Raw genomic sequence first — 14,464 nt, forward strand, 5'->3', positions numbered from 1 at the left:
ACAGCCCCTACTAGAAGAAATATCAGGCCTAGACTCTTGGCTTTTATTTGTCCAAGAGGAAGATTAGAACAGATATAATTAAATGCTGTGGATGTTCCAGAACAGCGTAGTATAACACTCAGATGATGTAAGACAGGGTAAACCAGGAGTGCAAAACCAGTTTTCCATGAAAGGCTTCCTGATAACTGCAGCCTGTCAGGGTCTCCTCTCCTCTAATCTACAACAATTTATTTCACTATGCACAATCTTGTATTATCTATTTCAGGTATATACAATTATATCTAAGAATATACTCTATAAATAAAGATAACTGATTAAGTACTGCTTTGCATCTTTTGTGAAACCTAGCATAGAATCTAAACAAGATAATAAATAGAAGCTTGCAATATCAAGTAATGCTTTTTTGTTGGGACATGAAAGGTATCACTTTACTATTTTACTCAGAGCAATGCCAGGAGTATGTGAGCTGGATTATCAACCACATAATCTGAATAATGTTGTGAGCATCTGTATGGCATTCCAAGAAGTAGACTACTGCTTGTGGATTATCCCTAGACATAAGAGCTTAACAGAGGACTCTCTGCACCACCAAACAGAGGACATCCCTCGCCAGGAGAGCACCCAACTTGCAATCTTAAGCCAGTTGCTTGCCACTGCTGGAAGATTTGAAAGTTATTTGCCACCTGACCTAAGGATTATTTGGTAAGGGGCAGCTGCCATTACAAAGGAAAGATGTCAGGCCGGGCATGGTGGCTCATGCCTATATCCCAGCACTTCGGGAGGCCGAGGTGGGTGGATCACTTGAGGTCAGGAGTTCGAGACCAACCTGGGCAACATGATGAAACCCTGTCTCTACTAAAAATACAAAAATTAGCCAGGCATGGTGGCGGGCACCTGTAGTCCCAACTACTCGGGAGGCTGAGGCAGGAGAATCACTCGAACCCAGGAGGTGGAGGTTGCAGTTAGCCAAGATCACACCACTGCACTCCAGCCTTGGTGACGGAGTGAGACTCCATCTCTAATACAAAACCAAAACCAAAACAAACAAACAAACAAAAAACAAAAAACAAGAACAAAGGAAAGATGTCATTTTTCCATTGGCTACCTCAGCATGCCTCTGTTGCTATGGCTTTCAGAAGGCTGACATACATTAATCTGAGAAAAAAAGACACCAGTTCACTCAGTAACAGCAACATTAGAAATGATCTTTTGGTGTACTTTTTTCTCCACTCTCACATTTGTAGTACTGGATTGCCCCCAGCTGGTATAAGGAAAATATTCTGTGGCTTATTTTCTTTCATTTTCTTCAAGGAAGTAACATAGTCTACACAAATGTTTAAGGAAAAAACAGTGTGAAGTGATTCATCTTCACTTTTTTAACTTAAGCTGTTGTACTGACTAGTTTTGGACATTTGTCCAAGTTAAGTCATAAACAATTAATATAGTTTATATATTTTATTATAATGCTTATCAAACCCCTCCAAGTTTCTGAAGGACACAGGACAAAGCTCTCCAGTCCTTATGCACATTTTTCCCAGGCTGGGGGCACATCATAGGCCCCTCTCTTCCTTTCTCTTTTCTTCTGCCTTCTTTTCTCTCATTAGCAAATATGTGCTGGGTACCTACATATGCTAATAGTCACAATAGTTATCTCCAAGTCAATAGAGTCAAAGCACAGCCTGTTCCAAAGGCAGTTCTCTATTTTCCTAACCTTTCCACATTAAGAAAATATAGAAATGTACACCCAAACCACCAATGCCAGCAGCTGACCTACAGAGGACAGAATGACCAGCACACATGCTTGGAAGCTGCCCTTTGCATCCTCACACATAGTCACAGGCCATGGCATATCATCAATTGGTAAATTCTAGGAGCAACTAGACCGTTAGTTTGTAATCTTTTCTGGGTCAGGTACAAAGTTTGGGCATCTGATGCAAACTAAAGACCAAGAAAATGTGTACACAGACAAGGATACAGAGTTTTTCACTTAATTTCAGGGAGTCTGCAAACCCCTGAAACCTGTAAGTGGACCTCTAGTTCCTAGTTACTAGTTACCTTTCTTTGCCTGATTCTTTTAACCAACAAAATACTTTGGCTATTGCAAGTGTTCAATAAATGTCTGCTGAATTTAACGGATCCATTATTATTTTTTATTTCAAATATTTATCATTTATTCCTCTTGTCTAACTGAAACATTATACCCTTTGACCAATATCTCCCTATTTCCCCCGACTTCTATCCTCCAGTGACTACCATCCTGTCTCCACTTCTATGAGTTTGATTGTTTTAGGTTCCACACAGAAGAGAGAAATGCAGACTTGGTCTTTTTGTGCCTGGCTTATTTCACTTAGCATAACGTTCTCCAGGTGATCCATTAATTATCTACTGTGTTTCTAGCATTGTGGATCCCACTGGGGAATTACCATATAATGGAAGACATTTCCCCACCATGTAAGAAATCAACTTTAAAAGCTGTTATATTACTTAAGGGTCAACCAGCTTCAAATCCCAATTCTTTCTCCTCAGCCTCTGTATCAACTGCCTTTAGATCTTATCTTCATGGTACCTTTATCTCCATGGTATCTAATCTGAATATTGTACTGAAAAGACAGATCAGAGCTTTTGTAAAGAACAAGCTCCCAAATAGTATCCCCAACACTCTCCCACCCGAAATACATACTCATTTGTATAATTTCTTTCTCTGACTTGGAACTCAAATTTATTACATCTTCAATACAGAGTCAATGGCAAAGAGGAAGGAGGCTCCTGGATCAACTGGCTGGGTATGGAGAATTCAGCTCCAGCCCAAATCAGCAAAATATATAGAGTCAGAGATAATGGAAGAAAGGTGAAAAACAGATTCTCCAATGGAAGAAAGGTGAAAAACAGATTCTCCTGGGGCAGCTGCCTGCTCAGCTCCAGTAGAAAACTGCCAGATAGGCCAGGCGCGGTGGCTCACGCCTGTAATCCCAGCACTTTGGGAAGCCAAGGCGGGCGGATCATGAGGTCAAGAGATCGAAACCATCCTGGCCAACCAACATGGTGAAACCCTGTCTCTACTAAAAATACAAAAATTAGCTGGGCATAGTGGCACACACCTGTAATCCCATCTACTCGGGAGGCCAAGGCAGAAGAATCACTAGAACTTAGGAGGCAGAGGTTGCAGTGAGCCGAGATCGCGCCACTGCACTCCAGCCCAGGTGACAGAATGAGACTCAGTCTCAAAAAAACAGAAAAGAAAAGAAAACTGCCAGATGAATCCACAAAGTCAGCGCCTCTTTACATGAAACACTGTGCTTTCCCTAAGGGCTCAAGGATTTGTCACAGGCTCAGTTCAGCTCACATCTTGCCTCATGGGAGCCCAATCCTGAGGCACTGGAGGCAGGTGGACCATGACCTGTAATATTCTATCTAATTGTACAATGCAGTCTTCAGAGGAAAGAAATCCCAGCTGGGCCCTCTAGGCAATCAGTCTAAAAGTCCTAAAAATATAGCCCAAATTACCCTAGATGTTTTATTTCTATAGCATAGATTTTTACCAGGAACACTGCATTCGGGCTGTAATTCTGAACTTATTCCACATCTGTAACAGCCCTGCTGGAAAAATCTCTTTTCTAATCACTAGGCTGTGCTTTTGGTGACACTGTCACTTTCCAAGTACTCACAATCTAAAATCACTTTTTATCTCATCTCTGCCACCAGCTCCCAAGCCTAAAGGAGGGTTTTAGCAGTCTTCGTCTCCTGTAGCTCAAAGATTTTCTTTCCTATTTAGTGCCTCTGGCAGATTTTTGTAAAGTGATTTTGGTCTCTCCTCCCTGCTTCCCTTTGTCATTTTCCCCTTCTCACCTGCAGCCTGCTTTCTGAAGCTCGGGTTGAAACTACATTAAACAACAGAGTTAACAAAGAAGGAAGACTGGAAGACTCCTGAGTTCTATACATCTGTATCCCAATAATCCCTCTTTCTTCCATCTTAATGAGCTTCCTGCTTTTGTTAACTTTGGGTTCCACTTGAGCCCATGAGCTTCAGAAGGTAGACAATGTGACAAATCCTCCAGTGGACTCTCAGAGGGAATGAACGGCTTCCATTAAAATCCAAATGCGAAACTGTCACAACACCTTTCGATGGAGTGCACACTCCCAACGTGGCACCCCTAATGTTGAGCCCCTACCACATGGGTTGAGCCCCTACCACATGGCAGGTATGATTCCTGGAGTTGATTCTTTGGAAAGGTCAAAAAGACAGGCACCGTCCCTAGGTTCATGAAGCCCACACTTCAGCAGGCAAGATGGACAAGAAAATTAAGCAGTACACCTGCTCATTTCAGATAACAATAAGGACCATGAAGAAAAAAAGAGTTAAGACAAATACGACTTTAGGGGATGCTCAAGAAAGTTCTCTAAAATTAGGATAATGAAGCAATGATCTGAAGGCCAAGAACAAGCCAGACAAAGAGAAGGGCATTTTAAGAGAAATAATAACAAATGCAAAGACCCTGAGACATACATGAACATGGTGAGTTCACAGTACGCAAAGAAACACCCCCTCCTCCACTCTGGCTTACATATAAGGAAGAAGGGGAAGAGGGAGAGGCTAGAGACCAGGGAGGAGAACTACACAGGGGCCAGATCACATGGGGCCTCATCGGTCATGATAAAGTATTTTTATTTGTTCTACATGTATTAGAAGCCATTAGAAGGTTTAAGGAAAGAAGGGATACGATCTGATTTTTCAAAAGTTCAAGTTGATAACATTTACACACAATTTTGAAAAACAGCAATCCAATATATAGTAAAATAGAGTGGATCATTGGTTGTGCTAGGCTGAGAGTGTGGGTTCTAACTGCAAAGAGGCACAAAGGTATTTTTTAGGGCAATGGAAATGTTGTCTTGATTGTAGTAATGGTTATATCGGTATATACATCTGTCAAAATTCATTGAACTATACTCTTAAAATCGTTATGTATGTATATTTTACCTCAAAATAAAGTTGTTTTTTTTTTAAAAATGGTCCCATTGGCTGCTGTCTAGAGAAGTGATTGCCAAGTAAAACTGGGAGGACCAGTTAGAAGCCTGTCACTGTGGATCAGGTGAGCAACAATGCTGGCTTGGATTAGGGCAGTCCCAGTGGTGATGGGGAAGTAAGTTGATACTACATTTATATTTTGGAAGTACAACAATAAGAGTTTCTGACACTTGGTTGGGGGTGAAGCAGGGAATACCTTGCTAAGTGCTTAAAAGCCATTTTTAATGGTTCATTTATGATGCCAGAGTCCCCAGGCAAGCCCATTTAGGTGACATGGTTAATTCTCTCTCATAGGCATTTAATCTCCAAAGTGCAGAGTAGAGACCAGCTTAAGGAACTGGCATATCCCATGCATCTTTGGTTAAGCAGCACTACGCTCCAACTTGCTATAGCTGAACTAGGAAGGTGGCCCTGTTTTTTAAAATGCCACCAAACTGTGCCTTGTGTAGAGTAGGTATTCAATAAATAGCTGCTACATTTACTTACTCTGTCACTGGCATTGTGCACTTACTATAACAACTGGCTTTTTCCTCCTGTAAGTTGCCAGTAATAAGGATAGAAGCTGAGTGGGAGGCTGAATTTTAGACTGCTTCCCTGATGCTCAGTGACAACTGTGATATCCTCTGCAACTAATAAGGTCAAGCTATGGCTGCTGGCATCTTCTCAACTAGAAGGGTGACCCGCCTACAGCTGTAAGAGATGAACCTGCAAAGTGACTGTCCAGACTTTATGGGATGGAAGGAAGTAAGCTGAGTGCGGATAACATCAAAGTCAGAACCGCATGAAGAGTGTGAACAACTATATATGTGTAGTTCATACACACACTCCCCCCTCCCCTACGAGCCCTTCTTACTCAGATGAAGTGGTCTTCCCTCTAGGCTTACACAATCAGCTCTCCTTTTTCTAAATTTAGACACAACTTCCGAAGTGTTTTACAGACATTGACAGTATTAATAATGTTTGCAATTTGCCTCTTCCTCACCTCCTTCTGCATTCACTCAGTACTTATCTGTGTGTCAAAATTGGGGCAGGCATCAGAGCTACTAAGAGGAATAAGATGTGGCCCTGCAATCTTCCATTTATTAATCTAGACACATTCAGATAGACAAGTAGACTGCAAACTCCTTGAAAGCAAGATTCATCTTTGATCCTCCTTTTGGATGCCATCATATATCAAATATATAAATAAATTCATATTAATCTATATACTGCCCAAATGTAAGGCAACTAAAAGAAAGCCATACTTTAAAGTAAGGATCAGCAAACCTTTGTAAACGGCCAGATAATAAATATCAGGCTTTTTTCGTGAAACAGATAATAAATACCTTGGCCTTTGTTCACCAGTCTCTCTCATGACTGCTCAATTCTGGCTTTGTAGAGTGAAAGCAGCCATCGACAATACACGAATGAATAAGCATCACTGTGTTCCAATAAAACCCTATTTAGAAAAACAAGTGGTGGGCCATATTTTTCCCACAGGCTATAGTTTGCCAACTTCAGTTTTACGGAATAAGACATAAATGAACAGAACACATTGTAAAGAATACCAATAAGGGTATAAATCAGTGGTTCTTACCTTTTTTGAGTCATAAACTCCTCTGAAAATATGATTAAACATCTCCACAGGAAAATACACCTACACGACTCTGCATTCAGTTCATCAAGTCTACAGCTGAATTTATGTACCATTAGTTCTGTAACAGGTTACTCATGAGAAAGTAGGTTGTTCAGTGTGTATCCTCACCAGGGATAGAAACTGTCATATTCTCCCTCAAACTACCATTTGAGGCCCTCATCAGAACTTGGGTGGGAACCAAGGATCCTGGAAGGGCACAAGACACATGCCCATATTCTCCCATCTCTTTGGCACATCACACTAGGCAGTGCTATGAGTTTTCTATACCCTTTGCCTTCATGCTCTTCCCCGCTCCCTTTTGTTCATCAACTGAGCAAAAGTCCCAGAACTATCCTCATCCTCTGTTAAATATCCATCTCCATCCCTCTACTGTGTGAGGCATTCTGCTACAATATGAAGACTCACCAGCAAGCAGTGCACGGGGTCCCCCCTTAGATCCGTGTCCGGCGCCTGCAGCAAACGCCAGTCTCTGCCTTTGTTATATGTGATGAAAGTCTTCACTTGATTGTCAATCTTCTTGTTAGCCAAGAACATTCCCTTTATCCCTGCTACCTGGGAAAAATTGACATGGCTGAAAAATACATCAATTTGAGAAGGGATATATTTGTTGACTTTTTAAAAAAAGAAGGCTGTCAAAGTCAGCTGAGAGCACTTGTCTTGGAGGAAAGAAAGGTTGACGATGGGGGAAGGAGGTGGCTCAAGGTATAATGACTTCCCAGGCTACTGGACAAACAACAACAGATTGGTGATCCTTATCATATGGGGGTCACAACAAGAGTTTGATAGGGGCTTCTTATTACCCCTAACATAGGCTGACAGGAGCCCGCAGTTGCCAAGTGATAAATTCTCATGGTTTCAGCTCTGTTGCTTGGTAAGTAATAATAAATAAATAGGGGCTACTTTATTGTATGCTAACGTAGCACCCAGAGTCTCAAACACTTGATCTCACTTAATCCTTAAAACAGTCCTCTTTGGTATCATTTATTCTATTTCACAGATGAAGAAAGCTCAGGCTCACCTAAACAAAGTGACTTGCCTAAGGTCACACTGCCCAAGGGCACACAGTAAGTATCGGACTCAGGATTATTAACCCACAACTTTCTGGCTTCACAGCTCATGCTCTTAATGCCTGCCTCAATTATCAAGCTATCTGCAGGCCTGAGCAGTTGAAAGAGGTCAGTTAAAGCTCCTGAACCAATTACTGTTGCTTTATTTTTGTGTAAGATCTCTCTGTTCAGCCACCAGAATACACGGAACATAAGAGGACAGTTTTTAAATTTATATAAATGGTGATTTCCCTAAATCATCAAATACTCCCTACTTTGTTTTTATAACATGGTTGTTCTCAGCCTAAACAGATGCTATTAATTATTTGGCTCTGAAAATATGATTGTCTCCTCCCTTCTATGTGTTAGGTAAGAAGTAGTAACTAGTAAGTTGTCAAAATATTACAAAAGCAAACAATTGTGCATTATATTTTTCTTGTGTTTTGGAGTCTAACAAACACATTCATGCGTATTTTACCCTGCTTGCAACTGTAACATCAGGAAAACTGGAGGGCAGTGAGGAAAAGGACTGAAACATGTTGAGTAATGCATTCCAATGCTGCATGTACATTACCTCATTTAATACTCAGAATAACTATGGAATAATTATCATTAGCCACATTTTGAGGATGAGGAAATAGACACTTTGACTTGGTGGCTTTCTGGAACACACCTAGGGAGTAAGTGAGCAGGCTAACAAGCATATTTGAACCTGCTTAACTTGGGCCCTTTATAACACGAAAAATTTTTAAGCAGACAATAGCTGTCACCTCCTCAGACCTCGCCAAACACCAAGCACTATGTCCAGTATTTTATTTACAAAACCTCCAATACTCACTACAAACCTGCACCTGCAGCTTTTACCCCAATTCTACAGATGAAGAAACTGAGATCACAGAAAGTTGAGATTCACACCCAAATCTGCCTGACTTCCAACATTGTTTCAACAAATACAGCTTGAATTTGTCAATTCTAAGAGGTTGGGTTTCAATCGATAGAAGACACACATTTTGCCTTTGCTTTTGACAGTCAGACCTCAGTAGTGTGTACCTGCTGATCTGGCATCTGGGATAATTTATAGTTGGGCCAAATTTGTACTCTTTTGAAACAACAAGCATGTTAAACAACTAAATGTTATAAATGAGTTGCGGAGAGGAATACTTTGAACTATTATACTCAGGAAACAAGGTGCATTCTGGGCAATCAATAGCAGCCAGAACAACTTCTTGTGCATTGTCTAACCTCAACAAATGTGGAAGGCATAAACTCCAGGAGCACTCTACCTCCCAACAGCAGTGGGTTAATTACAAATAATATTTAGTAATTCACTACACCAGCTCCGCAAGGGCTGCCCACCAGGGAATTCCGTATTGGTTTTGCATATGTTCAAGAAGCTGTTACATACTCCAATGTGAACAAACTTCCAGTTCTTTAAAAAATTAAATTACGTAAATCAGAATTTCACAAAGTCATACTGGTCTTTCCTCTATACCATTCCCAGAAATGACAAATGACCCTGTCTTAGCCATTCAACACTCTAAAGGGTGACAATAAGTGCAGAAGGAATAAAAATGTTACCTATTCCAGTAGTTTCATTGCCCATTTTCCTTCGTGCCCTCTCCCTCTTCTGGCAAGGGTGCCAGCGCAGGGTTATGCATGTTTGGGAGCTGGTTCATTTGATTTGCAGAAGTGGCGACTTTATTGGCCCCCGACTGCTTGGCATTATCAAATGCCACTTGAGCAAAGAGCTACGCTTTGTAATTCATCTCTGGCAGCTTGGCCTTCAGGTTTATCTTGAGGAATAAAAACTTGGCAAAGTAAAGGGAATGTGTATCAACAGGGGATAGAGCTGGAGAGGGTCTGCTTATTGCTTATTTTCCTCTTTCAGCCAAGACACTTTATCCATTTAAGGTAGGGTTTTTTGTTTTGTTGTTTTCTTTTGCTGCTTCGTCCTGGTCTGCAAACGTAGTCAGCCCTAGTCTTAGGTTTTTGTGCAATTCACTGTTCCTTTCACTCTGAGCTTAAAATCCATCTTTCTGTGTGTCTCACGGAAACCCCTAGGCACGCACGAGCCACTTTCTTCCAGTGCTCTATTCTAAGGTCTCATCCTACGTTTCTTGGAACCTCTACCCTCTCACTGTAGGACTTTGGCTATCAAGGGGACTAATGCCAAGCATTAGTGCCCCAAATGTGGAATGTGTGTGGGTGTACATGGGTGCACCTGTCTATGCATGTAGTATATGTCTCTCTTTGTCTGAGTGTAAGGTCTGAGGTTCCACTGAGGATGAGGGAGCATGTTTATGTTTCTAGATAACCTCTCTGTATCCATACTGCATGCACATTTATGGAATAGAGTGGAGCTGAGGGATGGGGTAGGGTGGGGTAAAGTAATATTTCCTACGGAAGCCATGTCTTCCCATAGACACAGAATTTCTGATGACAAAACTCCCATGGGAATGGTACATCCCACTGTTGGAAGTCTGTCCTCCTTTGGGAAAAGAATTGTGGCCTTTAATGCCCTTCTGAATTCTGCATAAAGACCTTTAAGAATTCTAAGTGTGCTGGAAAGCTACTTTAGTCCCTTTGCTTCTCCTACAGAGAAATTTGCTACCAGACATCTCAAAAGTAATTAATAGTTATTTCTTATTATTTAATATCATATAAGTCAAGATATCATTTTAATTAGACTAAATATGAAGTGTTATAGCTCAAACCTTAAGCCTAACACAAAGTACATCGGTGCATTTCCTGTTGCCAACGTGATGGTCTCGGAACACTTCCTTCCCTTCTCTTATCTGACTCTCTTTGTTCACAAAGGCCACCCCCAACTCCCTCAGAAAGCCTCCTGATGTGCCTCTACCTATTCATCCTTAAAGATTCAGCTCATAAACCTTTTCCAAAAACCAGAATCTCTTTTCATCCTGATTATCCCAACACTTCTTCTCTGTTCTTTAATTTGTCTCTCATACAGATGGTACCTATATCTTGGCTGTCAAGAACTGTGGGATCTTCCTAGGGGACTCAATCTTCCTATAAACATCTCTAGTACTCCTTATACTCTTTATCATAAATTAATTCCAATTTTGTCATCCCCTGTGACCTCTCACATTATGGTCTCCTACTCTAATACAACCTTCGGATTGTCATTCACTCCACCAAACTGCTCTTTAAAATTAATAATAGTAAAGTAACTTTATACAAAGAACTCTGTTTGTTTGAAACAGGGTCTCTCTCTGGCACTTAAGCTGGAGAGCAGCTGTGTGACCACAGCTCACTGCAGCTACGAACTCCTGGGCTCAAGCGATCCTCCCACCTCAGCCTTCCAAGTAGCTGGGACTACAGTTGCACACCACCATGCCCAGCTAATTTTGGGGTTTTTTGTTTGTTTGTTTTGTTTTGTTTTTGGTACAGACAGGGTTTGTCACATTGCCCAGGCTGGTCTCAAACTCCTGGGCTCAAGCAAGCCACCTGCCTTGGCCTCCCAAAGCGCTGGGATTCCAGGTGTGAGCCACAGCACCAGCCCGTTTTTGTTCCTACTGAAATAGGTAGTAAGAGTTCTGCATTAGAAGGTACAACACCCAAGCCTCTGGTAACCATGAAAGGGGAGAAGATGCGAGGAGGAGAAATGGGGAATGACTACTAATGGTTGTGGAGCTTCTGTGCTGGACGATGAAAATGACCTAAAATTGTGGTGGTGGCTGTGCAACTCTGTGAACATACTAGAAACCATTGGATTTTACATTTTAAGTAGGCAAATTGTATGATATGTGACTTATATCTTAATAAAGCTGTTTTAAAGGAAAGATGTAACAATAATGGCAACCCAAATTTATTGATTATTAAATTTCAGGTACCAGAGGTTGAACATCCCTAATCCAGAAATCCAAAATACTCCAAAACTTGGAATGTTTTAAGCACTGACATGATGCTATAAGTAAAACATTCTACACCTAATCACATGTGATGGGTCACAGTCAAAACACAATCAAACTCTAAAGAAAAGAAAAATATTTAAGGTGATGAATAATCTCAAGTATACTAATATGTTATTTACTAATTATATAAATGTATTAAGTTATTATATATACCCTGAAAATGTGTGCCTATTATGTACCAATAAAAAATAAAAAAAATAAATTTCTAGAATACAAAAAAACTGTTTCATGCACAAAATTATTAAATATATTGTTTAAAATTACCTTCAAGCATGTGATAAGGTATATATGAAACATAAATTAATCCTGTGTGTACACTTGGGTCCCAGTTCCAATATATCTCATTATATATATGCAAATATTCCAAAATCCAAAAATATCTAAAATCCGAAACCCTACTGGTCCCAAGCATTTCAGATAAGGTATACTCAACCTGTACATGAAAGGCTTTGCAAACATGAACTTGTGAATCTCCGCATGCTTTAGAATTCATATTATCCTCATTTTACGGAAGAGAAAACTGAAGTTCAGATGTGGCTAATCACTTGCCTAAGGTCATCCCACTGAAGAATCTTAGATCTGGACTCCAAGTCAGTCTGTCTAACTACAGAGTCTACACCCTTAGGCCTGTGGCTGTACTGTCTCTTCGAACTTCTCTCTCATCCTAGAGTGGCCTGAGAGAAATATCATATCAGAATGTTCTACTCAAAGAAATTGTATTTTATTCAGTATTAGTACATTTACTCTAGTCATTCGATAAATATTTTCTGAGCATCTACTACGTATCATATGATCTTCTAGGCACTTGCAGATATAATACATAGAAGATCTCAACAACTAACTTTTTTGAGAGTTAGAATGTGCTAGGTGCTGGGAATTCGTATTTCTTTGGTGACTTAAAGAGAAAAACACAGGTATCTCCCTTGTTTTTTAGGTTTACTTTCTGGATGGTTCTGTCCTGTTCTTATGGGAATCAGTCTTTCCATAAATATCTCTAGTACTCCTTATGCTCTTTATTATAAATCAATTCAAAGGAACTTATGTATTTGTGTAAGAAAACCTTTTGTAAGCTCCATGCAGAGGCTAAGTTGGGAAGACTCCTGTGCAAGAGTTTTTGCTTATTTCTGCCTTTAATGCTGACTAAAAGATGAATACTACCACCCTCTCAGTCTCAGACTTAAATTACAAATCCTAAGTGCCAAAATTTGAAAAAAAAATTAAAAAGATGAAACAACAACTGTGGCAAGAAAGAGAACATATTCATGGCCACAATTTCTTTGGGCTTTGTGGATGGGATATTTTTCTTGAGAGGACAGCAGGAAGGATAAACATGAGGCCGGGGTGCCTTCACAATCAGGGAACCCATTGGCCAAGAAAAACCTAAATGTTCTTTCCTTCTCTGTTGCCCCAACCAAAGAGCACTCTCCTCCTCAAACAGCACTCTCCTCCTCAAGAGACAGTAGCCTGAAATAATAGTACATTCTTTATTTTAATATTATTATTATTATTTTTTTTTGAGGAGGAGTCTTGCTCTGTCGCCCAGGCTGGCACCATCTTGGCTCACTGCAACCTCCACCTCATGGGTTCAAGTGATTCTCCTACCTCAGCCTCCCAAGCAGCTGGGACTTCACCACACCCAGCTAATTTCTGTATTTTTAGTAGAGATGGTTTCACCATGTTGGCCAGGCTGGTCTTAAACACTTAGCCTCTGGTGATTCTTCTGCCTCTGCCTCCTAAAGTGTTGGGATTACAAGCATGAGCCACTGCACCTGGCCAATAGTACATTCAACATCCTGTAATAAATGTATCTTCAATAGGAGAGCATTTTTCTTCCTTACCTCCTAACCTAGATTGTAAGAGGCAGTCCAAGAAATCAAGGTGTATGCTATATTATCATAACCATTGAGTTTTCTCTTTCAAAGAGAGGGTACTCATAATGTAAAGAAGACACTGTGTGTAACAGAACATGCCCTGGTCACTGGCTGTCCTTCATGACACCCACCAGGGCTCACTCATGTATGCACACATTCTTGTGTATTCTGAATTTGTCAGCCAGGTGGCTTCACTCTCAACACAACCCTTTGCACTCAGCTGGGGTGAACTGTCATTGTCTATTAAGCCAAAGTACCCTTCATTCGTCATTAATTAATATTCCCTTCCCAAAGGACAGAAGGTATCATCCATACCTGTCAGGCTCCCTCTCATCATCCACACTACACAAAGATGTCAGGCATCACTCTTCTCACAGACACTCAGCACATTTTTTTTTGCTCTGGCCACCATCAGACATGCAGTCTGATGCACTGCATGACACACATGATGCACTGGACCATTCATTCTATTCAGATGTGATGGAGTTTTAGGACACTTGTTTCCAGGCTTTTCTTACACAAATACATCCACCCGACAAGACTGTGAGCCATGTGTAAATATGGCCTGAACTTAGCTATAACTAAGGACTTGGTACTAAAGGTGCTGCATATATAGGTCTCAGGCAATCAAACTTCTGATTCTCTTTACACTGACTTTTCCCCAGATCATTTTCTTCTTCCAGTCTTCTGTTTTCCACTGGTATGCAAAGTCTAACCCTATTTACCCTGCCCTTCTATGTTCTTCAGTCTTAATGCTATCACTTTTCTACAACCAAATACAAGCCCAGAGGCTGATCCTTCAGGGAAAATGTGACAGTCTATAGTTGAGAGTTTGCACACTCTAGGGTTTAGGTCCTAACTCTGCCACTTACCATCTTTGGGGTCTTGCAAAAGTTGCTGTATTCTCTCTGCCTCCATTTACTTATATTTGAAGTGAAAGTGACAACAGTCCC

General features: G+C 40.7%; 1 protein-coding gene across 5 annotated transcripts in view; it reads right to left on the bottom strand.

Moving 5' to 3' along the window:
* SORCS1 (sortilin related VPS10 domain containing receptor 1) overlaps positions 1–14,464 on the bottom strand; it is a 594,724-nt gene that overhangs the window by 110,312 nt on the left and 469,948 nt on the right. For all 5 annotated transcript variants that reach the window (XM_002821140.5, XM_003777633.4, XM_009245781.4 and 2 more), the window contains exon 10: positions 7,065–7,211. In XM_002821140.5, coding sequence (XP_002821186.6) covers positions 7,065–7,211 — 147 coding nt within the window. The remainder of the gene's footprint in view (positions 1–7,064; positions 7,212–14,464) is intronic.

Source organism: Pongo abelii, chromosome 8 (assembly GCF_028885655.2).
Source record: "Pongo abelii isolate AG06213 chromosome 8, NHGRI_mPonAbe1-v2.0_pri, whole genome shotgun sequence".
Lineage (NCBI taxonomy): Eukaryota > Metazoa > Chordata > Mammalia > Primates > Hominidae > Pongo > Pongo abelii.